This window comes from Nannobrachium achirus, assembly GCF_963921795.1.
Source record: "Nannobrachium achirus genome assembly, chromosome: 11".
NCBI classification, from domain to species: Eukaryota; Metazoa; Chordata; class Actinopteri; order Myctophiformes; family Myctophidae; genus Nannobrachium; species Nannobrachium achirus.
The window spans coordinates 4,824,527-4,848,123 of NC_137820.1; the positions used below are offsets into that span (position 1 = coordinate 4,824,527).

At 43.9% G+C, this 23,597-nt stretch overlaps 1 protein-coding gene across 1 annotated transcript in view; it reads left to right on the forward strand.

Annotated features, from left to right (window-relative positions):
• LOC308293664 (homeobox protein aristaless-like 4) overlaps nucleotides 1-23,597 on the forward strand; it is a gene marked incomplete at both ends in the record, with an annotated part of 90,720 nt that overhangs the window by 40,194 nt on the left and 26,929 nt on the right. The window contains one exon of the mRNA XM_080736259.1: nucleotides 12,846-13,177. Within this exon, the coding sequence (XP_080592385.1) occupies nucleotides 12,846-13,177 (332 nt within the window). The remainder of the gene's footprint in view (nucleotides 1-12,845; nucleotides 13,178-23,597) is intronic.

Sequence of the window (23,597 nt, forward strand, 5' to 3'; positions counted from 1 at the left end):
TTATTTTAGCTCCCCCTACCACCTAAACATCACCATTGGATTCTATTGTTTAGTATTACAATGCCATTGGCCACAATATTTGCATATAAATACCCCCCACAGGGGCTGACATTCACACCCGCCACACCCGCTGACATTCCAGAGTTTTGACGAACAACATCTCACTTTTTCATGGAAGCTATTCCTCACAAAAACATAAGTAAAATGCCTGTACTATTTTTTTGGTGATCATTAGAATGTCTAGAACATGTACATATGTTATTATTGTGAAAAATATCCCCCATATGCAAATTAGAGCATGATTTATGATTTATGGCTATAAAACCTTACAAAAACATGTTTTTGAAAAAAACATTACATTTTCCTCTTATTAGGACTCCTACAACACCATCTGATTTTTTAAATTTTTTTATTTCAAGTATTTCTATATTTGGGCCTTAGAGGGTTAATGAAATAAAGTGGTTACAATGAATAAACAGGGGAAATAATCACAGAGTGCAGAGAGAACATTGCAAGGCCTCAAAGAAACCAGGACACCTGGTAAACAACATCTACTGTATATCTATCTATATATCTATCTATATTCTATACATTTGAAACTATAGCACACCACCTGGTAAACAATAATTTTAACCTCACATCCGTCTAAATAACTTGCTATCTAAAGGATAACCCATATCTAAAACTATAGCCGTGTGATGCGCTTTAGAAAAAAGTGAAACAAAAAAAGAGTAGTGGTTGTCGCATTATTTGTGTTCCCCTCATAATGTGAACCAATCAGTTTATTCGTTTATTCTCGCTGGTCGTGACAGGAGTTAGAACATAAAATGGACATAACCAAATGGTTATTACACCAAAAGAAAGTAAATGACTGTACCAAACTTAACACATTTAAACTAGGGGAATCATTTTGGAGGTGCGCTGCGCGGCGCCGGTGGTTCCGGTCGTTGCTTTCCGCGCCCACCTGATAATAACGTGAAGCTATTTCCGCTCTGACTGGTGGTGAGGTACGAGTCTGAAGAGTTATGGTCCTTTAAGTACGTGACCCTGGGGTCAAGTGCACAGACCCCAGGGGGACCCCGAGTCAACCAGTTAAAGGGGGGAGGGGGTGTAAGTGGATAAGTACTGGCCATACAGTACATCAACTCACTGTGGGACACCAGAGCATCATCTGCAAACCTGCTGATGCTGAAGCATTAACCTGCCCTTGAACTGCCCTGCGTCTTAATGCTTAAACCCTGCTGCTGCTGCTGCTCTGCCCTGGAGCTGCTCTGCACATATACTGAAGGGGGGGGGGTGATGTCACAAGGCGAGGGGGGAGGGGGGGGGGGTCTGACAGGTGGGATACGCCGATAACGTCGTCGGTTGTCGGGAAGGAAAACCTTGTATGTACAAAAGAATATATATAAAAACGTTGTGTTTAAACCCACCAGGCTTGAGTTAAGACCTGCCTCACGGAAACGCCCCTCTCAATAATCTTAAGTATGAAAGTGCATAATTATGAACCTTTTTACAGTCTATGATGTGAACGTTAGTGCTCTTAGTGCAAAGCAATACTATACTTACTACCTACTGATCCATTACAATAATACACGCAGCATAATTAAATAAATTAAAACCTTCTCAGTACGTTTTTTTCTTTAGCAAAGTTACAAAGTTTTCCCTTTTTTAAGCACAGTAAGCTACAAAGTATTTGTTTTAGCACAGTTTATTTTGAGCACTGTAGTGACAAATTAATAGCTGTGCATTGTGCAAATGCAGGCTTTTCTCAGTACAAGATTGTCTTCATGCCTTTACTAGGTCTGACTTTATCCACCCTCCATGTGTCCGGCAAGGATTTCAGCCACTCCTGGAAGTTCTGGCGTTTCCGCGTGGCGGGTCTTAACTCAATCCTGGTGGGTTTAGGAAACACACATAAAAACGTACAGGAAAAAAAGTGATTGAAATGGATCCATTGTAGTTATTATGTAAGTCACAAGTCACTGGTTAATACTGTAGGCTACATACATTGGTTCAGCATTTATTATTAAACCCACGGACACGTGAACAGTTTCACTTTGCAAACGTTTTCGTGTATCTTGCTACTTTTGCGTGCCACTCTTGTACGACAAACTTGTGTAAAAAAAAACGTACTTTGAGATGGGGGTCCACCGTCGGTCAAATACATAATTCGAGGGGCACAGATAAAGACACAGTATGTTTTCTTCTCTACAGAAAACCATTAGGATTTAGGAGGCATTTCTTTAGGTATTTTTCTGGTCTAAAAAACAAGGGTTAAAATATGGAGATGAGAGGTTTCTGTCTGACGGAGACTTTCCTTACTTGAGGAGGCCTGAAGGGCAGGGGGTCCACGATGATGTCACAACATCTGTCTAGAGAGTGGAGTGGAGGCAGTGTGTTTGTGTGTGTGTGTGTGTGTGTGTGTGTGTGTGTGTGTGTGTGTGTGTGTGTGTGTGTGTGTGTGTGTGTGTGTGTGTGTGTGTGTGTGTGTGTGTGTAAGGTTATAATAGTTTTGGATTTTTTCATTAGTTTTTATTTTTATTAGTTTTGAGGTTTTGTTTTCAATTACGGTTTAGTTTTAATTAGTTTTTAAAGTGGGGTTGCTAGTTTCGTTTCGTTTTTATTTTTTGAAAATGCTTAGTTTTAGTTTAGTTTTGATTAGTTTTAGTGTTAGTTTTAGTCTTTTACGTAAAATGGGGTATTTGTCAGGGGTGAGATTAAAAAAGCTCTGGGAAAAAATATTCTCTTATAAAAAATCAACAAAACATCATATTGTGGAGAGTGGCAGAAATGTTGAGACATAGAACTTCTCTCTTTGACCTCAGGAGGAAAATAGCTATATGAAAATAGATTGTACATCCATCCAAAATAAATTGACAAAGACGAAAACTAAGGAGATTTTCTCTATCATTTTAGTTTATTTTAGTTAGTTTTGTGAACACACAATACCGTTTCAGTTAGTTTTAGTTTTTTCAAAAAGCTTAGTTTTTATTTTTTTCAGTTAACTACAATGTTTTTCCATTCTAGTTTTCGTTTTTTTAGTTAGTTTTAGTTTACTATAATAACCTGTGTGCGTGCGTGCGTGCGTGCGTGCGTGCGTGCGTGCGTGCGTGTGTCTGTGTGCGTGCGTGCGTGCGTGTGTCTGACAGGTGGGACGCACCGATATGAGGTCAGAAAAAACCCCAGCTGGGGCTGGCAGTGTCCTTACATTAGCAGTGATGTAAAGTAATTAAGTACTATACTTAGGTACAATTCTGAGGTATTTCCTTTTTACTTTACTTAGTATTTCCACTTTCCAATACTTTTACTTCTACTACCTCTACATCTCGGATCCTAACAAGACTCTGATCTCGGTTCAGAGTCTTGCTCAAGGACTCTTCCACACAAACTCTGGGGAGCCCGGGATCGAACTGGGAACCCTTCAGGAACCCTCTGTGTTCTAATGACGGTTTCTCTACCCCTGAGGTTCATTGTTGAATACTTTATTCTGCGCAATGAGTAGGTTACTTTCTGCTTTTGGTACTTTTAAGTACATTTTGATACCAATAATTTGTTACATTTGCTCAAGTACATTTGTAATCCCTGACTTTCAATTGTAACAGAGTGGTTCAATAATGCAGTATTGATACTTTTACTAAAGAAAAAAAAAAAGTGGATACACTGAAATGATGCAGTCCTTCTATTAGTAGGGACTTTAAGCTCCGACGGCTACGGCAGACGGCTACGGCAACAGGAAATGGATCAGTGCTCGATAGATAAACCTGCTTGCCGTCACCATGGGAACCAAAGAGTTCAGTAAAAGGGGTGGGAACCCGTCGCAGACGGCTGTTTTCTTAATGATTTTGACTGCTACGGCCATCGCGTCATAGCAGCTGTACTTCCACCTATAGCGGAGCCGTCCTGAAAACCGTGCTGGCTTAAAGTCCCTACTGTCTAACCCAGGGCAGCAATGGGATGGTGGGGTGGAGTGGGGGGGGGGGGGGGGGGGGGGGTGTTGTTGGAGATAGATGACTATTGACGTCTCCATGTGGGACATGTTAGCCAGAGTCACACTGAGCCATGAAAACAAACATTATGGAGCTTGTAGGAGTGACACACACACGCACGCACGCACGCACGCACACGCACACACAGACGGACGGACAGACAGACACCGCCTCACACTTCATCACCCTCTAACCATTCAGCTGAAACGCAGTGTGTGTGAGGTGACTCACAGCGAGGCCAGCGAGGGCCCGCCGGTTACTACCATGACAAACTCACTATTCCAGAGTGACAGGACTGAAGGAAGAGGGGAGGGGGGATTCCCTGACCGGTCTTCAGTGGTGGAAAAAGTACTCACATGATGTCCTATCAATACTGCACTGTATAAATACTCTGTTACAAGTAGAAAGATACAGAATTCAAAATTGACTTGAGTTAAAGTACAAAAGTATTGGTATCAAAATGTATTATTATGCAGAATGTCCCGTTTTGAGTTTTCAAATGTGTACAAATAGTTCAAAAATAGCAGATCTATAAGCTCACAATGCGTTGCATCGCATCACATTGTGAGATTGTAGATTTGCTAAGGTTAAAGTAGGCCTATATGTTTTGTTGCGACCACAGGTCGCAGTAAATTATGAAAACCGGCACATCTTGTCCGCGTATCCACGTATCTGCGTATATCTGTAGGTCACACTTGACACTGTGGTTCCCCTGACGCGTGATTATGGATCCCACTGGGAAAGATGGATAACCACGCCCCGGACTCATTTTTTAAGCTTGTGATTGGCTGAACCGGACGTAGGGAGCGCTCCGTTGTAGTCACTTGGACCGCGCGAGGTGCACCAAAACCCAATTATCATTGCGTTTATCGTGCGCTTGCCCAGGCCTTACGGCCTGGGCATAAATAGAACGATTGCACTGGGCATAAATAGAACAATTGCATTCACCACTGCTTTGTAACTCGTAACTTCGCGGGCACTCGCGCCTGCGGCGCTCGGGCGCGAAGAGCAGGATCAAGGTCCGCTGGCCTTCGCGCCGCTTGCAATGTCGTGGACAATAAAAAACTGAAAACGAGCGCTCTATGCCGTTTCCATCCATCTTTCCCAGTGGGATCCATAATCAGGCTCCCCTGACACATAACTGTGACATCACAGGTCTATGGGTTTGTCGCTCTGACATCATGCTGGGGAACCGCTCTTAACAGAATGGGTTTTCTGCTCTGACATCACGCTCTGGCTTCACTGTGATGGCACACTAACATAATCCCTTTTATGCCCATATCTGGAGTTCCCTGATGTCATCAATATTAAGCACATATCTAACAGGACTTCATATGAGAATATCCATATATGGAGGCCACATCGGCCACATACCACACTAACAGAATCAATATGGCCATGACAGCCCATATCTGTGTGGCTGGTTCTACAGGGATCTCCATGTATGGGCATAAAAGGGTCAGATGTCATAGACATCATTCACATAATGAATAACTGAGTAAGCATGTTAGATTAGATTGGAGTTTATTTGTCATTGTAACAATACAGTACAGGTACAGCAGGCACAGTTTCATTTGTCAACGATCAACTCATTTACAAAGAACAGTACACATACAAGTACATTCACAGTACAACGAAATGTATTTGTGCATTTAAGGGTGCACGGCTGCTGCCATTCCACGGCGCTGCCAAATGTTTGGGGTATCACAGCATATCTCCATATACAGTACATGGATCTCCATATATGGGTACCAGGGGTCTCCATATATGGGTAACTGCTCTGATATACATCACTGACCAGTTGGCCAAGAATTGACGCTCCCTGAGGTGTCTTACTAGTAATAATAATCTAAAACTACAAAGTAATTAGTAACTAAAGTTTTTAAAGTAAAATATTTGGATTCGAGATGTAGTGAAGTAGAAGTAAAAAAGTATTGTACTCAAAATTGTACTGTAAATGTACTTAGTTACTTTACACCACTGCCTGTCTTGTAGTTTTACTTCGCTCATAACAAACCCGGGAAAAGAATAGAAAATACAAAAGTTACAAAATGACAAAGGAAAACACAGGCCTTAAGCGGCACCCGACTATTTAGTAAACCAGCCTGAGACTGTTTAACCGAACCGCTCTAGACCGGAGGCTCTCTGTGTGAGACTGTTTAACCGAACCGCTCTAGACCGGAGGCTCTGTGTGTGTTGCACAAGGTTGTTTATGCCATGCAGAGCATTATGAAGCCACAGAGGACCAACATGGTAACAGCCCTGCCCTGGGCACAGTGGGCAGAGGGTTGCCTGACTGCTAAAGCGTCCGACATCTCAACACCACACTACGTGGGGGGAGAGAGTCTGACATTCCGGGCAGACAATCCATTTCGGCGGGGGGGGGCTAAAGCATATTGACGTCACACACACACACACACACACATACACACACACACACGTGCGACGGCGACGTGGCGTGACATTGCAAAAATACGTTATTTCTCATAACATATTATATGTCTGCATGTTTACGTTAGTGCAAAATGGTATTAAAACGTGAAGAAACGGCACTATTTCATAGTTTATTAAAATAATACGAGTCAAGTCTGACTCCGCCATGACAGTTTTCACGGACCAATCAGAGTCCACTAGACTCTCACGTGGGCAGAGGACACCAATCAGAGTCCACGAGTGAGTCTTACGTGAGCTCAAGAGCTCTGTTTGGAGGGGGCTGGGACGGGCTGGGACCGGAGCAGCCACACACGTGCCCCAAGCATACAACCCTGATTGGCCCATTCAATGCGCCCGCTCTTCGGGCGCCTTCGAAATAGATTAAAATGTGTGCAGCTTCAGTCCACACTACAAACCACCCACCAGCAGGGGGGGGTGATGTGCGGACTGAAGTGTCAGGCTAGGCAGAGGGTGCCCATGTAGCTTCCACCGCCCGCCCATTTGACTTAGTACGTAGCAATACCACTACATAAAATATACAGTGCCAAAGTTAAAGTGTTAAAACTTTTCAAAAACTGTGAAACATTGTCAAAATTACTCATCTACAAGTTGTGAGCTTGTAGATCGTCTATTTTCGAACAGACAAAGTATGAAATAGGGCTTAAAGGAGTAGTTCACCCCCAAAATGTCTTCTATTGATTACTCACGCCATGGAGACTTGAGTTCAATAATATTTTTTTTGTATTTGTTGCATTCCTAGGCTAAGACGAAACATTGATTAGCCTATAGTAAATGTATCACCATTGATTCCGGATGGGGACCTGAATGCATTTGGGTCCCCATCCGGAACCAATGGGGGTACATTTCTTGTAATCACATTTTTGTCTTAGGAATCTGACAAAAAACAAAACATATTATTGAACACAAGTCATGGCGTGAGTAATCAATAGAAAAAAAGTCATTTTGCGGGTGAACTACTCCTTTAAGTGGTCAATGTATGTTCTGTAATCTGTTTAAATAATCCAAATCTGCAAAGTAATCTAAAGCTTTAGATAGCCTACTAAACACAGCTTTAGCCTCTAAATCTATCACATACATAGGCCTATACTGTATTGTGTGGAGTAAAAAGTACAATATTTGCATCTGAGATGTAATGGAGTTCAAGCATAAAGTATCGGAAAACATAAAAACTCCTCATACATGTCCAAAACGTGTTACTTTTCAAGATTCTAATTCAAGAATAGCAAAAACTACAGATCGACAAGCTCAAAACACGACGCGAAGCGGCGCGTTTTGAGCTTGCCGATCTGCCGTTTTTGGATACTTTGGTTTTGTGTGAGGCTGTAGTGTGATCAAGTTCATTTAGGGAAAAAAAAAAACTAAAAAACACAAAAAGTTATAATATGGAGTTAAGAGGTTTCAGCGGGACGTCCAGAGCGTGGTTGCTTCACGGCGGTGCTCGTGTGTGTAAGGAAAGGAGAGGCAAACAGCCTGGCTGACAGAACGCAGTGTTCCCTTCAGCTCATTGATTCACACAGCTGTTTGTTTATTGAAGTAGAAGGACTCGCTTTATTCACCAGAGAAGGGGAACGCACGCATGTCGCACACACACACGCACACACAGTCACACACACACACACACACACACACACACACACACGCACACACAGTCACACGCACACACGCTAGAGCACGCACACGCGCACACACACACACACAGTCACACGCACACACGCTAGAGCACGCACACGCGCACACACGCGCACACACGCACAGGCACGTTGACAGCAACAGAGCCGGTTCTGTCACAAAATGGAGGCTCTCCAAATTGAAGGTGACAAACACAATGTTGTTTACACGGTTTGAGGGCGAGCGCGCTCCCTCTTCGCAGCGCCGCAGTGCGCTGCGGTTTTGCCTGGTACACACCAGGCCTGGCACGCACACACACACACACACACGCACGTACACACACACACACCCACACACACACATACACACACACGCATACGTACGTACGTACATGGCCCTGTGGTCTGGGACTCGCGTTACACATTGCGTGATTGAGAAGCTTATACAGAGGAGGGGTTGTGTCACGGGTCAGGCCAATGCAGAGTGACTAGAGGACGGGTTGTGTCATGGGTCAGGCCAATGCAGAGTGACTAGAGGACGGGTTGTGTCATGGGTCAGGCCAATGCAGAGTGACATTACCTTTCAAACATAAAAAGTCATACGTATTTCACTCCCCTTGATTCGCGTTGGAGCTTTTAAAGGTGCATTGTTTGTTTATACGTTGATGCCGATAAGATTCTAACGATCTATTGTCCTATTGAAAATGTGTATGAGTTAAAAAGTACAGAATCCAAAAAACAAATGCACTCCAAACATAAAACATAAATAAAAGCAGTCATTGTGCATGAAGTCACATTCAAAATATTTAGAAATTGTGTTCTCCAAAAAAGCCCCCACCTGAAAGCTCACAACGAGTCGCGATTGCAACATGCTGTGAGCTTTTAGATTTAGATTTCTTTTCCCGAAGAACCAGACCATAAAACGTTATGTTTTTACAACAACAACACGAATCCGCCCCAAAAATAGCAGAGCAGAGCTTTGCACGGCTCACGTTTCGTGGCGGCGTGATTGAGAGAAAGGCGAGGCGCAGAGCAGAGGAGAGGAGGGGGTTATGTCACCCGGGTCGCTCCGATGCGTAGTGACACCAGCTTTCAAACACCAAGACGTCCAGTTTCTCCTCTCCGCACGTCTCTGACGCACCACGTCTCTGACGCACCGCGCCCGGGCCTTTGAACACTTCAAATAAAACACTCTCAGCGGTGAGGTAAGCTTCGCTGGACGCCACGTCGGTCCGTTAGCAAACTGACGCTGAGCAGATCTACGCCTGGCCGGTCCGTTAGCTAACTGACGCTGAGCAGATCTACGCCTGGCCGGCCTGAAGGAGGCCTTCTTAAGAAACGTGAAGTTTTAAGTGTTCTCCTGCACAAGCGTACAGCTGTAATTCAACGTTATGTTCTGGTCTCCTTCGTTTCACTTCTAAACGTGAGAGTTTTATGGCCATAATATGGAACAGGACTCACGGTATGTTACATGCTGAGTGATAGGCAACAGTCATTGTTAACTATTACTAGTAAGACGCCTCAGGGCAACATGCGACCTCGCCCTTTATTTCTTGTCTATCTGGCCAGTGATGTATATCGGACCAGTTATATATGGGCATGTCAGAACATGCCCATATATGGGCCTTCCCAGATATGCCCTTAACATTGATGACACTGGGACAGGGATCTCCATATATGGGCATAAAACAGACAAGGATGTAATTAATTTGCAAGTGTGATCTGGAAATGCCCATATACGGGCATGTTCTGACATCACATTGTCGACTATATATGGGCATAAAATATATGGGCATAAAAGGGACATGAAGCCAGAGTGTGATGTCAGAGCAGCAAACCCATCCTGTTAAGAGTGGATCAGAGCATGATGTCAGAGTGATGTCACAGTGACAAGAGAACCAATAGACTGTAAAAATGTGTACGGACTGAAGGAAGGAATGACTGACTGACACAGACAGAGACAGACAGACGGAGACACGCTGCAACATTTCTCATGGTATACTGCGACCTCCGGTCGCAACAACAACAACAAATGCAATTCTTTATTATTGCTTATTTTGTCTTGCAGCTTAGGACGTGTGCCCCATAGACCAGTGTTTCTCAAACTTTTTTTTTCATGTGCCTCTAAATGAATATGTATTTGGCCGGGACCCCCATTCCGAAAAGACCTTGTGCCAAATGTCAACATCTATTTTAAATAGCTGTAGCCTGTATAATACTGTACCCTATATGTAGTGTATGTATGTGTACTGTATATGTACTGTATGTATGTAGGGCGCTTGAGACTTTGACAACCCCTGCATTAGACCACAGATCACCATATAACTCTGAGAGGGTAGACATGGAACCAAATTGACCTGAAAGTAAGGGTCCATTTGGTTCCATTTCTCCAGAGTTACAGCAACATAAGGGTCCAATTGGTTCCCAACTATCCATAATTTAACTGGGGACCCCTGGAACCCCCCTTAAGGACCCCTGGGGGTTCCTGGACCCCACTTTGAGAACCACCAGCATATAGACTCCAATGTCTGGCAGCAAGTCCTCGGTTCAATTCCCGGGAGGCACAGACGCTTGTTGCAAGGCATGCACTCCCCTACGCACTCTTTCCCACTTTCCTTTCTCTCTCTCTCTCTCTCTCTCTCTCACTCCCCCCAAAATAAATACTTCTTCTTGTTCTCGTTTTATTGTCGCGCTTGAACTACAAGACTGTGCTGAGGAACAAAAACTAAACAAAACAAAGGAGCTTCACTCCTACTTGTACACAAGATGTTACAATAAAAAAAGAAAGGCTTGAATCTTTGAATGTTAAAATTTCTCCACTGTGTATTTCTTGGTGAGTGCAGTAAAGATAAGGATCTGATAACCCCTCCAGCAAGCTGCTTTAGGCCACTGATGACAAGACTCATCAATCTAATCTCCACTAAATGTCATCGTCCCACACAATTAAAACTATAAAATATTATGATTGCTCTTTAAACCCACCATCTTTATGTGTCTCCTTATATCTCTCCCTCTTTCTCTCCCTACCTCTCTCTCTGTCTCCCTCTCTCTCTCGACCAACCTTGCGTGGGGTGGCTCACGGTAGCTGACAGAGTAAACGTCAGAGTACCATGTCTTACTCTGCACTTACAGTATATGCGTTTGTTTTATCCTCGTGTGTGTGGCTTGTGAACAACTAATTCCAATGCATTTTAATGTAAATGTTAATGCAAATAGCGAATAAACTTGAAACTTGAGCATCTTGCTGTGGGCCTGGTGTACAAGATACACTACACCACTAAGATACCCATGTACCTGACAAACTACTGGTGTACAAGATACACTACACCACTAAGATACCCATGTACCTGACTAACTACTGGTCTACAAGATACACTACACCACTAAGATACCCATGTACCTGACAAACTACTGGTGTACAAGATACACTACACCACTAAGATACCCATGTACCTGACAAACTACTGGTCTACAAGATACACTACACCACTAAGATAACCCATGTACCTGACAAACTACTGGTCTACAAGATACACTACACCACTAAGATACCCATGTACCTGACTAACTACTGGTCTACAAGATACACTACACCACTAAGATACCCATGTACCTGACTAACTACTGGTCTACAAGATACACTACACCACTAAGATACCCATGTACCTGACTAACTACTGGTCTACAAGATACACTACACCACTAAGATACCCATGTACCTGACTAACTACTTCCAAAACGTTAAGGGTCAAAACGTTAAGGGTTAGGGTTAGGGTTACAATTACAACACCAGAGGCAGCTCCACAGATCACATCCAACCAAGATTTGGCACAAAAAAGGGGTCAAATGTGTTCTCCTGCTATACCACTAAAATGTGAAATGCCTTACCGAAGGCCTTAAAGGAGTGTAAATCCCTAACTTCCTTTAAAACGGCACTGAAAAGCCCCTTAGAGGCGAAGCCTATCCTTACCTCCGCCTGACCTTTCTGTTGTAAATACCATTTATTTTTCACTGTTTTACGACTGTTTTTATGAGGATATCTTCTGCATAGTACTGTGTTCTGTCTGTCTGTCATTCAATGTTATACGAGTTAAATATCTATCATAGTACTGTGTTCTGTCTGTCTGTCATTCAATGTTATACGAGTTAAATATCTATCATAGTACTGTGTTCTGTCTGTCTGTCATTCAATGTTATATGATATTTAAGTAAAGGTTATTGAGAATTATTACAATTACAACACCAGAGGCAGCGCCACATATCACGTTCAACCCAAAGTCAAGTCAAACAAAGGGTCAAACTTGTTCTTCTGCTATACAACCAAATTGTGGAACACCCTACCGAAGGCCTTAAAGGAGTGTGGATCACTAGCATCCTTTAAAATCGCCCTGAAAAACCACTTACAGGCGGCAGCCATTCGCAACTGGCAATAACATTTTTATTATATCTACTGCATAGCACTGTGTTCTATCCGTCTGTCATTCAATGTTATATGAGATACTTCAATGTGGTTTCCTGTGTAAATAAGCTTAGTCTTTTCTAGGATCTCCTTTTAGTTGACCTTGCACCAGTGAACTGTACCGTCATGCAAACTTCTAATTAAGTCTTCAATCAATCAATCAATCAATCAATCAATCAATCACCTCTCTCTCTCTCTCTCTCTCTCTCTCTCTCTCTCTCTCTCTCCCTCTCTCCCTCTCTCTCTCTCTCCCTCTCTCTCTCTCTCTCTCTCTCTCTCTCCCTCTCTCTCTCTCTCTCTCTCTCTCTCTCTCTCTCTCTCTCTCTCTCTCACATACAGCTAAGGACAGTGGGGGTCTGACGGACTCAGAGTTGAACTCGGGCGGGGGTGGGGGGGACCCCCCGGGCATGGAGGGGTCCTACCTGAACCTGAAGGAGGCGGGAGGGGGAGGGGGTGGGGCCAACAAGGGCCCCCACCCCCCCAACAGCCCCCTGCTGGTGGAGAAGAGCGAGGCGGAGAGCAACAAGGGCAAGAAGAGACGCAACCGCACTACCTTCACCTCCTACCAGCTGGAGGAGCTGGAGAAGGTGTTCCAGAAGACACACTACCCTGACGTCTACGCCAGAGAGCAGCTGGCCCTGAGGACCGACCTGACCGAGGCCCGCGTGCAGGTGAGACCACAGTTCACAGCAGGGGTTTTCAAAGTGGGTGACGGACGGGGCACCCCGGGGTGCCGCGACGGCAGGCCAGGGGTGCCGCGAGATCATTTGATAATATTTGGAATTCATTTGGACACTTGAAAAAAATATTTAGTATCATTTTAAACTTGAAGTACAAAGTTATTTTCAGTCAGTTCTAACCAAAATGGCTATTATCTCAACGTTTTCCTTGCAACATAATTACAAAAATATCGTCAATGTCGGGCAGTAACCTCGTATCTCCAAGTTTCAAATGTGTACGTCTTTTGGTAAAGCAAAGCCCTGCTTCATCATACAAGACTGTCGCACAAAACTAGCGAAAACAGCCGATCTACAAGCGTGCTTGTAGATCTGCTGTTTTCACTAGTTTAGTGCATTTTGGGACAGATCCATGTTGATGACATGACTTTAGAGATACTGTGTACCGCTTTGTGTGATTTTAGGGCAAGATCTGTAGTGTCCAAAAAAGTGTCTTGCAAGAATCGGCCTCATGGTGGCGTTAGAAGAGGGCAATGTGAGAAATGAGGGGTGGGGAAGGGCATGGATCGGGGCAACGGTGGCGGAGATATGAGTAGGGCAAAAATGTGACGTGACGGACAGACTGACAGACAAACAACCGGTGGAGGTTTTGATAGGAACTGCGACCTAACTCCTGACGACAAAGGACTACTCTTTGGCAACTACAACATGACGTAGGCTGTTTCCGCGAAAAACGAAAATGGTAGTGATCCCAGGCTGATCGGATGTACAAACTAAAAATCCGCCTTAGCAGAAGGATTATCGAGTTTTATTCAAGCGCTATCGGCTGCCTGGACTGGGTCCAACTGCAGCATGGCTTCCTGTATTTTGTCTGACTTTATGTGGTCAGCTGGTGACGCCACTCACCCATGACGTATGACTCCATACTGTGGCGAGCTTTCAGCCCAGAGTCGACCACAGTTCCCTCCCGTGTCGATGGCTCCGCTCTGGAAGCGATGACAGCGTGAACACCAACGTCTGGCATTGATCGTCCCAGCGGTTTGCGAGTTTAACTCCGGACACGCAGAGACCCCGGGGGCGGCAGTGTGGCTCACGAGGCAAAGAGGACGGTTTGGGGAATCTGAGGTTTCCCCCCGCGTTCGATCTCCGGCTCCCCGTGGGTTAGTGCCGATATGTCCTTGAGCAAGACGCACGAAACCCTAACAGTACTGCTTCCAACGAGCAGGTTGGTGCCTTCATGGTTTCCTCTGCCGTCGGTCGATGTGTGAGCAGGTTGGTGCCTTCATGGTTTCCTCTGCCGTCGGTCGATGTGTGAGCAGGTTGGTGCCTTGCATGGTTTCCTCTGCCATCGGTTGATGCGTGAAATGGGTGAATGTAATGAACACTGTTAAAGTGCTTTGGATGAAGGTACGAGAAATGCACAATTTACAATTTAGCATTTAGAAGATCTGCTCTTAAGGCGCCTGCTACACGAATATGGATCTTTTCCTAATTGCACATTTTGTTGTGCGATCGAGGCTTGCAGCCACACGAAGCTGGAGATTTCTGCCGCTAAACCAGATATTTTAGAAAACCAGATAAACAAGTGAAGATTTACTATAAAAATATCCGATTCAGTGGATATGTGTAGGCATGGATTTTTTTAGACGTAGATATTTTTGTCGTGTGGACCTAGATTTTTCCATGTGGATATACGAAAATCTGAGTTTAGTGTAGCCTTGGTCTCAATCCAGAGCGATTTACAGTCAGCGAGTTCATAGTTCATACTGTACATCAAATGCATAGAAATCGTAATCTATCAGTAAACCAAGAAACTATCATCAGTCTAAACAGTATAATACTGTAAAAATATGTACATTTAACACTTATTGTCAATAGTTAGCAGAGTAGGGGTCCGTTACTCAAAAAAGACATTACACATTACTTTTGAAAAAAGTAATGCCTTACTTTACTTGATTAGGGTGCCCTCACACCAAAATACCTAGAGTGGAATCCGCCAATGCATTTCAATGAGAATGGAGCGTATCTTGCAGAAATGCTCTACTGGCAAAATACACTCCATTCTCATTGAAATGCATTGGCGGATTCCACTCTAGGTATTTTGGTGTGAGGGCACCCTTAATCTCTTGAGAAAGTAATTTGTTACACTACTTACATTACTTTTGCGTTACTCCATAAACTCGCCTGAGATACATTGTCACGTCATTTGCCACTTAATATAACATAACCTTACATATGCCGATATATTTGCACAGATCTTCATCATAATAAGGAGGACATATCCAGGATTTTACCAGTTTTGTGTTTGTGCACAAGAGTGTGTCCACGACGATCTGTTACAAAGTTACATGCTCATGGTAACACAAGTAACGACTATAACGCGTTTGACCAGTAACTTTAATGTGATAACTCAATTTAGGAGGTTACATTACTCGTTACTATTTAGGGGGAGGAGTGCCGTTACATTACTCGTTACCGAAAAAGGTAATCTGATTACATTAACTCCGTTACCCCCAACTCATTTTTTTCCTTAAATGTTTATCCCACGATTTTGCAACCCATTTTTCACCCGGTGTCAATTCCTGGGCGCTACACTTCCTCTGCAAACCCGTCACGCCCAACTCTGATAGTTAGTTACCCCCTTATTAGTCTTGCGTAGCCAGACAACTAGTGCACAATCTCCGAATGCTATATAGAGTCTGGAACGGCAGCTCCCGAACGGCGAGTATCGGAAGTAGCCGCTGCTGCACTGAACTGTAGTCCCTTTGGAAACATAACACAAACAAAATAGTTCAGACTAAGTCATTCGAGCGGCCTATTCTTGTTATGAGTGTATCGTTTAAGAAAACGTTTGAAAACATCATGGAGGTAACACCAATAACACCAGAGAAAGACGAAATAACGCCCCCAGAAATATTGAAAGTAGACATAACGCTTCCAGTAGGACATGTTATTGTTACTGCACCAAGGTAGCGGTTGCGTCACATCCGCTTTATCTCGCACTCATCGTTTCTATTTCCGTTTGCCAGACTGTATGCTGGGAGCATTTGCCCAAATCGCGGAGGCAACAGTCTGGCCACACAAGACTACAGATGGCATTAGAATCTTTCAGAGCCACGCCGTAAAAACAAAAACAAACGTGTGCCCTGGAGGAAGATGGTTTTTGGAAGTATTGCTGCTGCTCTGTGTCTGTCATCCATGTTTGCATGTTAAACATCCACTCTGGGAGTCGGGATGAGAGAGTTGGACTGGTGCTCTGACAGAGACTGTTCTCACAGAGCAGACAGACAGACAGACAGACAGACAGACAGACAGACAGACAGACAGACAGACAGACAGACAGACAGCAGAGCCCATTGTTCTGTTTCTCTCTCTTCTCCCTGCCAGTTTCACATCAGAGTGGGCCTGGGTGGGAGTGGGACCGACCCACCGACCAGGGACGTGCTGGGCCCCTGATTCAGCCCGGGAAAAAAAGAGTTGGAGAGGCCCTCAAATAGAGAGCGAGATCTCTCTCTATAGCGCTGCTGCTGCTACTCAAAGATTTGCCATTTCAGATCATGACAAGTGACAAGCCAGTGGGCCAATTATTGTAAATGAGTTATATTTCGTCGTTGTCGGGTGGAAACCTTGTATGTCCAAAACCGTTTGTTTTGTATTTATCATTTTAAAAATGATTTAAACTAGTGAAAACAGTCGATCTACTCAAGCACACAACGCCTCGCACCGCGAGGCGTTGTGTGCTTGTAGATCTGCTGTTTTCACTACTTTTGTGCAACAGCCTTGTATGATGAAGCAGGGCTTTGCTTTGCGAAAAAATGTATACATTTGAAACTTGGAGATACAAGGTTTCTGCCCGACAGTGATGATTTACTTTGTTGGCCGTCCAGCCCCCAAAATGGAACAAAGGCCCACATTTTATTTTTAATTTTTTCCTAATGGCCGGCCTGGACCGGCCGGGAATGAACCGGCCGTTCGGGAGTTGTCCTGCTTTCCCCAATGGCCAGCACGTCCCTGCCACCGACCGACCCACCCCGAGGGGGAACGCTGCGCTCTCCCACTTCTTACACGCTGCAGACGCTCCTCCGGAGGTCACAGGTCAAGGGTTTTCCTTCTCCGATCCCACCGAATGTACAGACCGCTTTGCTGCACCCCCCCAATCCCCCCCCCCCACCCCGTACAGGCGGGGGGAGGGAGGGAGGGAGGGAGGGAGGGAGGCACACGCACACATAGACATCAAAGGGGGCTTGAGCCCCTGCCCTTTTATCCGTCTGTAAAAAGTGTCCTCTCCAGACCATGAATGCAGTTTTTAGTAAGTAAATGCTAATGACCCCCTCTTTCCATGCCATACCTGAAGGCAGCATTCAAGAGAATTGCCTTGTCCAAACTCTCCTGAACTTGAACGTAGCGTCTTATGATGAAAGAATTGCTCCTCTCTGTGTATAGAAATTTCCAATCTCCAGTATTCACTTGATTATGCTTAGTTCAGTGTGGTATCAAGCATCAAAAATAGCCGACCTCCAAGCTCACAACACATCGCAACGCAGGTCAGTGGTGGGAGAAAAAAAAACATGTCGCGTGACTCCCACCAGAATCCAGCCGAAACAAATGGAAAAAGGGAGTCCCGGACAACATCAACACTGATTGGCTGTCAGGACGCGATGGGTGGAGTCGGGGGGGAAGCGAAGGTCGCTTCACTTGGATTTTTCCAACTGGGGCGAAGATACCGAAGCGACTGGTCGCACCATTCGCGCCGCCCAGTTCGGATGGGGGGAAATCTCACTCTTTCGAACGAACGTCATTTCGACAAAGGAGCGTTGGGAGGGTTATAGCGACTCACCCCATGGAGGTTAGGTTTAGGGTAAGGGTTGGAGTTGGGTGTCGAACAGATGACACGTAGTAACAGCGAAACGCTCCCTTCGGATGGTTTGTGCCACGCTCGGTCGCACGTCATCTCGTCTTTGCATTCACTTTGTATGTAATCGCGCCGCTCGAACCACCCAGGTTTGAACACAGCACGAGAGATTTCAGCCCCTGCCCCTCTAACATTGTCTGCACGTCCCTGGAGGGAGGGAGGGAGGTGGAGGGGAGGAGAGGGGAGGAGAGGAGAGAGGAGGAGGGGAAAAAGCATGAGAAAGAAGCAGGAGTCATCGGCTCCGTTTGGCAGAAGGACCAGAAAACACTCTGAGATGCCAGTTTCAATTTCCACGCTGCGCCCCAGACATAGTCAGGACCCGGGAAGCTGGACCGCTGCCTCCGGTGGCCTTACAGTAAAATAGCAGTGTTCACACACACTGTATCTGTACCACACCTGAATGCAATTAACTTCCTCCTCCTCCGCTGCTGCTGTCGTGGTGCGGTCAGGGGCGTCACAAGGGGGAGGAAAGTGGGACTGAGTTACCAGGGCCCACGGTGGAGGGGCCCTAGTAACTTTAGCTATTGAAAAATAGCAGATAGATCTGCTATTTTTGAAAAGTCGTGAAAATGTGTGCGCACATCTTTGAATATGTATTGAATATGTATTTTTTAAGTGAACATTTGTAACTCAAATTTTGCTTCTGGGGGGGTCCCTGGAACTAAATATTTTGAGATGGGGGGGGGGGGGGTCCTTCACATGAAAAAGTTTGAGCATCACTGACATGAAAACATAGGTTTCTTGGCACACATTTTCACGATTTTTCAAAAATAGCAGATCTACAAGCTTGCAGCTTGCAGCTTGTAGATCACAGCGCGGTGCCACGCTGTGAGCTTGTATACCTGCTATTTTTCAATAGTTAACATTCATGGGGGGCCCGCAGTGAATCCTTGTACCCAGGGCCCAGAATTTGGTGTGACGCCCCTGGGTGCGGTGCACGGTGGAAGAGGCTCTACGAGGATCTGTTCTTTTCTTCTCTTCTACTTGAGTAAAAGTAGGAGTTTACGGATAAGTTAGGAGTAAAACGAGGCCTGTACAAAGGAGTAGTTCACCAGTCAAGTCACTTGTGTCATTTCTTTACATTTTTCGGGGGATTATGAAAACTATATATTTTTGGAAACTTCATTGTATAAACAAATCAGAAAATCCATGATTCCATTTGCAAAATCTGTTAGGGGAATTTTTTGACAGCTGCTGAAAGTGTGTGTCTCATTCACTTACTATACACTATACTATAAAGGAAAAGAAATATGCTTTAAGTAGCCATAAAGAAGGAGCCAAAAATTCCCCTAGGGATTTTGCAAATAGAATCATGTATTTTCTGAAGTTTCCAAAAATATATAGTTTTCAAAATCCCCAGAAAATGTGAACGAATCTTTCATGTTTGGACATATTGAACTGGACTACACCCCCAAAATGACTTTCTCACCCCATGGAGACATTGTTTTATATTTCTTTGTTTTTGTCACATTCCTAAACCAATAAAGTCCCAATTCACTAGTTTGCAAATCCCGCCCCATTATGCCCTGTTACTAGGCTGGGACATTTTCCCTGGGCAGATTGTTTTTATAGTGGCAGTGAATGGGATTTTTTATTTTTTCATAGCCTCATTACAGCTATATAAAGTACCAAAGGAAAAACATCTAGGTGATATTAATAAAAAGGGAAGACAAAGGTACAGTAGTTACATTGCAAAACAGGGGGTTTCCCCGAAAATATATGTTTTAATTTGTTTAATCCCAGTGGGACAGAATCACCCATTGCAGATTCTTTTATAGTGGCAGTGAATGGGATTTTTGTTTTTTTCATAGCCTCATTACAGCTATATAAAGTACCAAAAAAAACACATCTACGTGATATTAATAAAAAGGGAAGAAAAAGGTACAGTAATTACATAGCAAAACAGTAGTTTTCCCCCCGAAAATATATGTTTTAATTAGTTTAATCCTCTGGATCAGAGAGAGAATAGAAATAGAAATAAAAAGCGCATTGCATCTTGGGTAGGAAGAGGAGAACTATAATCTGTTCTCCTCACATAATAGGCTGGCTTTTCGTAATTCTGCCCATTTAAAATATATGTACCCAATCGTAACTAGTTAGACCATTGATAAGGTCCATGTGAACTAGTTTGTTGAAGCTTATTCATTATGATGAGCGTGATCGCTATCACCTACCGCGGCCGTACCGGGCGAATGCCGTGTCGCGCAGAGCGGACAGTTGTTGAAAGCCACATTCAACATTCTCCACTGCACAAACTCCACCCCCGATAGCAAAAAGTGAATGTTTTTTCTGGTTGGCCAGTCAGGGAGTCTCAGGGACCAATCAGAAGGCTGACAAACGGTGAATTGATTCCGGTAGGGGACCCGAAGACACTTTGGGTCTGAAATCAATGGAGGTACATTTATTATAATCATTATTGGCTTAGAAATGCAGCAAAAACTAAAACTAAATATCCATGTATTCAAGTCTCCATGGGATGAGTAATCGATAGAAAAAAAGGCATTTTGGGGGTGAACTGCTCCTTTAAAGGCTTTAAGGTTTGAAGTATTTGTCGTAAAAGTTGACATTACGAGTGAGTTCTACATGTAAAAGGGCCCATACTTGAGATTGTACTGCAGTGAAAGTGCGCAAGTATTTTTCATCGACGTATACTTTCAAAGTGCCAATATAGTGAAAGTACTAGAATAGAATGTAGTAGAATGTCCCGTTTCAAAGATTGTTTTTTTCTTCCATATCTACAAAATATAGCTGATGTGACGTACGTGTACATGGATGTAATCAGTTTACAGTTTACAGTTTAGCCATTTAGCAGACGCTTTTAATCCAAAGCGACTTACAATAAGCAGATAACATCACAATAATAAACAAGATAATATGTCAGTACATCATCAACAATATAACAAATGCAAATGTATATCTATCTAGAAAAAACACAATATAATCAAAGTTCTTAAAAACCTAAAAACAAAAACAAATGCTAACTAGCTTCATGTATGGTCATTGATTTTTTTCTGTAGTGCTAAGGGTAATGCGATCGTAATCCGAATTAACTCGCATGACGCGGCTGAAGTTTTCAAATAATCGTAGCGGAGTAAAGTAAGTTAATTACTCCAGTATCAAGCACACGTACTCCGTTACTGTTCCAGCAGCGATGCAGCAGCGCTCTCACAGACTGCAGTACTGTACAGTACTGTATACATACTCCGTTACTGTTCCAGCAGCGATGCAGCAGCGCTCTCACAGACTGCTGTACTGTACAGTACTGTACAGTACTGTATACACACACCACAGATGAATATAATTAAGGTCCTCTCCTGACAGGCTCACAGCGCAGCACACTGCGCTGAGTCACCGAGAGGTTTGACCTGCCTTTCTAAAATCATACCTTAAGCCATCTAGGACCGAGGACCGTTCTAAAAACACCGTCCAAATCCTGATCTTCTAAAGTTTTCGTAGTTGTTGGTTTGGAAACCTTCTATATGTCCAAATCCGTTAGTTTTGTATTTATCATTTGAAAAATGATTTAAAATAGTGAAAATAGCCGATCTACAAGCACACAACGCCTCGCGGCGCGAGGCGTTGTGTGCTTGTAGATCTGCTATTTTCACTAGTTCCGTGCGACAGTCTTGTATGATGAAGCAGGGCTTTACTTTACGAGAAAAAGAAAGAAAAAAAAACGTGCAAATTTGAAACTTGGAGATACAAGGTATCTTCCTGACAGCGACGATATGTTTACTTAGCAACAAGAATCCCAAAAAAGGGGTTCCCCCTCCTGAAAGGTAGAGTTACGAATAGGGGTTCCCGTCCCGAATGAGTTAAATACCCATGCAATCAAGACTAAAGCCCACAATTTCGTCTGAAGGTTCCGTTAGAGACAAAGTCCAGGGATGGCCAATTGCTGAAGACCACAGGCAGGGGCAACCCCACATTTGGCAGAAAAAAAGAACCCCGCTGAACGCTTCTTCTCTCCCTTTTCATCTGGGGAAGAAGAGAACAACAAGCCCATCTCAAGAGACTCCAAAGTGCAGATGTTTTCGTCTCGGAATCCCAGCGTCCAAGGTCTCCCAATTTCACCCACAATTTGATGATGAGAGTTCTCTGTGAAGTTCACTGTACTTTTCCTATAATCATGTCGTTGACTCTCACGTTTAGCACGACTTTAGCTCTCGGTCTTAAAGGAGTAGTTCACCCGGAAAATGACTTATTTTCGATCAATTATGCGCTCCACGGAGCCTTGAATTCACGTAGATTTTGTCGCTTTCCTAAGCCAATAATTGGATGACCGGCAGAGTCCTAGATAGGAACAGCGACTATAGAAAATAGAGTCATTTTTGGGGGTTGGAAAGGACACTTTGTTTTTTTACAACAAGGGTTCATATTTTAGACTGTAATTACAGAAAAGAAAAGATAAGTGTTAAAATGTTTTCATTTACTGTTTGCTATTGTTTTAGTGATGATAATATTTTGATTTCAGTGGGGGCATACGTACAAGTGGCTAAATAGGCCCATTTTAGACACAATAAGCCGACAATTTCTTTGTTACTATTTACACCAGCCCCCATAAGTCACATCTGCCCAAGATTGTGGTGCATCTTGGGAATGGGCTTATTGTCTCTAAAAATACGTATTTGGCCACTTGCATGCAAATCAAAATCGTTAAAATCACTAGAACGATAGAAATGAGTAAATGAAAACATTTTAACACTCATCTTTTCTATTCTCTAATCTAAAATATGAACCCGTTGAAAAAGCGACACAACACCAAACAAGGTGATTTCTTCACTAGGACTGCATAATAAAATGAATAGTTTTGATGTGAAATATTCTCCAGAGATTTCCCTATCGTTAATTATTCATCACAACCTTACATAGCGTGTAAAGGCCTTAGTTTAGGCAGATTAAGGCAAATAAAATAACATTTACAAATGTTGACAAAAGCTTTTGAAACGTGTGACATGTGACATGCTCCAAAACGTTTTACTTTTGGTACTGTAGACGCCCCCCCCCCAGGGGTCCTTGGGGGGGGGGGCACCAGGGGGTCCCTTCATCACAAACAATCATTTTAACCATAACCATATTATACTTTGGCTGTTTATAACAGAGATAAAAGCTCATAGCACATCACTTTCTTTCTGGAGGTCCCTGGCACAAAATATTTTTCAGATGGGGGTCCACAGCCACATTTATTAGGGGGTCCTCGACATGAAAGGAGAACCACCATTCAACACTGTAGTACTTTTACTTTTGCTTTGTAGTATCACAGGAAAAAAACTATCTGAGTAGCCTATACTACTGTGAGTAAGCGTGGAGTCAGTCAGTCAGCCAGCCAGCCAGTCAGTCAGTCAGTCAGTCAGTCAGTCAGTCAGTCAGTCAGCCAGCCAGCCAGTCAGTCAGTCAGTCAGTCAGTCAGTCAGTCAGTCAGTCAGTCAGTCAGCCAGCCAGCCAGTCAGCCAGCCAGCCAGCCAGCCAGCCAGCCAGCCAGCCAGCCAGCCAGCCAGCCAG